This window comes from Polistes canadensis, unplaced genomic scaffold, assembly GCF_001313835.1.
Source record: "Polistes canadensis isolate GaletaPanama2010 unplaced genomic scaffold, ASM131383v1 scaffold_13, whole genome shotgun sequence".
Taxonomy (NCBI): Eukaryota; Metazoa; Arthropoda; class Insecta; order Hymenoptera; family Vespidae; genus Polistes; species Polistes canadensis.
In genome coordinates, this window is record NW_014569560.1 from 55,382 (window position 1) to 56,772 (window position 1,391).

At 32.2% G+C, this 1,391-nt stretch overlaps 1 protein-coding gene across 1 annotated transcript in view; it reads right to left on the bottom strand.

The window, feature by feature from the left end:
- Position 1: 1 nt before the first annotated feature.
- Positions 2-1,391, bottom strand: part of LOC106793303 (voltage-dependent calcium channel subunit alpha-2/delta-3) — a gene marked incomplete at its 3' end in the record, with an annotated part of 10,101 nt that continues 8,711 nt past the window's right edge. The window contains exons 16-17 of the mRNA XM_014760111.1: positions 444-718; positions 2-342 (exon numbers count right to left, since the gene is read on the bottom strand). Of these exons, the coding sequence (XP_014615597.1) occupies positions 2-342; positions 444-718 (616 nt within the window). The remainder of the gene's footprint in view (positions 343-443; positions 719-1,391) is intronic.

A 1,391-nucleotide genomic window follows, 5' to 3' on the forward strand; every position in this document is an offset into this window, starting at 1 on the left:
TGAGTAAAATACTGGCATCGTTCTTAGTCGCTTTCCTTTTGAAACAAACCGCTTGGTAATCGTACATCCTGATTTTTTCAAAAATACCTTCCTTTACAAGMCCAGCCATTACAGGGCCTCTAACTTCACCAAAAAATTTTCCAGCTTCGCACTCGTTTTCAGCCGCTATTATATATCCGTTGTTATCGATCAAATAACAAGCCCACGAATCATTCCCGCAATGTTTATAACAATTACCGAGTCCTTCGCAATTGAACGTTATATTTTGAAAGAGACCTTGCAGTGCGGTGTGTTGAAATTGAAATCCTACGACGGCTACCGGTGCTTTAACTTTTCCATTACCTGGATGAATAATCATTTTCCATGAAAAAAAAATAGATTTGAAATTAATTTTATGATTTATTATATTATAATAATTGTTTCGAAATTTGGAAAATAATTACCGATAAATATGGCACGACTGGCAGTGACCAAAGTAGTGTTGTCTGCTCCTTCTTCATCGATTGGTACAGAAAAAACGAAGCTTTCTGGTTGAACATAATGTTGTTCGACAGCACGTTTGTACCAGACCTCGTCTATCGCTCTAGAATACATTTTGCTAAAGTGATCGTCGGGTATAGGATCTTCTTCATCCAAGAGAAAATCTTGCCATCTTGTCAAGCCACTGTGAGTAGCCATGAAAGCAAGCGTCACACCGAAACGTTGTTGAAATTCTTTCCTGTGAAAAATTATATGTTGAGATTTCATTCGATTTTGTCTAAATAAATCTTTTTATTATTTGTTTTTTTCTTTTTTTTTAATTTACTACGATTTATAATTACGAATATATATCGAGCCAAGTATAAATGATAAATGATTTGTTCGTTTAGATAATATTTGTATCTACGTAAATTTGATGAGAACAAAAATATCTGTCAAAGATAATTCAATCAAATGTTCATAGAAATTTGCACGAAAGTTTATCGAATTTCAAATCTATTTGTTATATTACATAAGTATATTATATTGGAACTTGTTTATTTCTTTGTTTTTTTTTAAATGAAACGTATAAACTGAATTGCAAATTTATATGATCGTACGAATGAATATATTTTATTTCTACACAGCGTGAGTACGGTAATGTTCATATTGAGGAAATCCACTTGTTGTTATCTCCACGTCCTCTTTACGAATCCCATTCCTGAAGAAAAGATGATGCTGGGCCATACGAAGGAGCGTACAAGCAACTTGTTTGCTAATATAAAAGTTTCGATGAACCAACAAGAAGGATGGTTTGTGACACCAGAGAAAAGAATAAGATAAATGATATATTTTCTTTGACGAGTCACATATGGAAGAATTAAAGATATAAAACAACAACAACAAAAATATATATATATATATATATATAT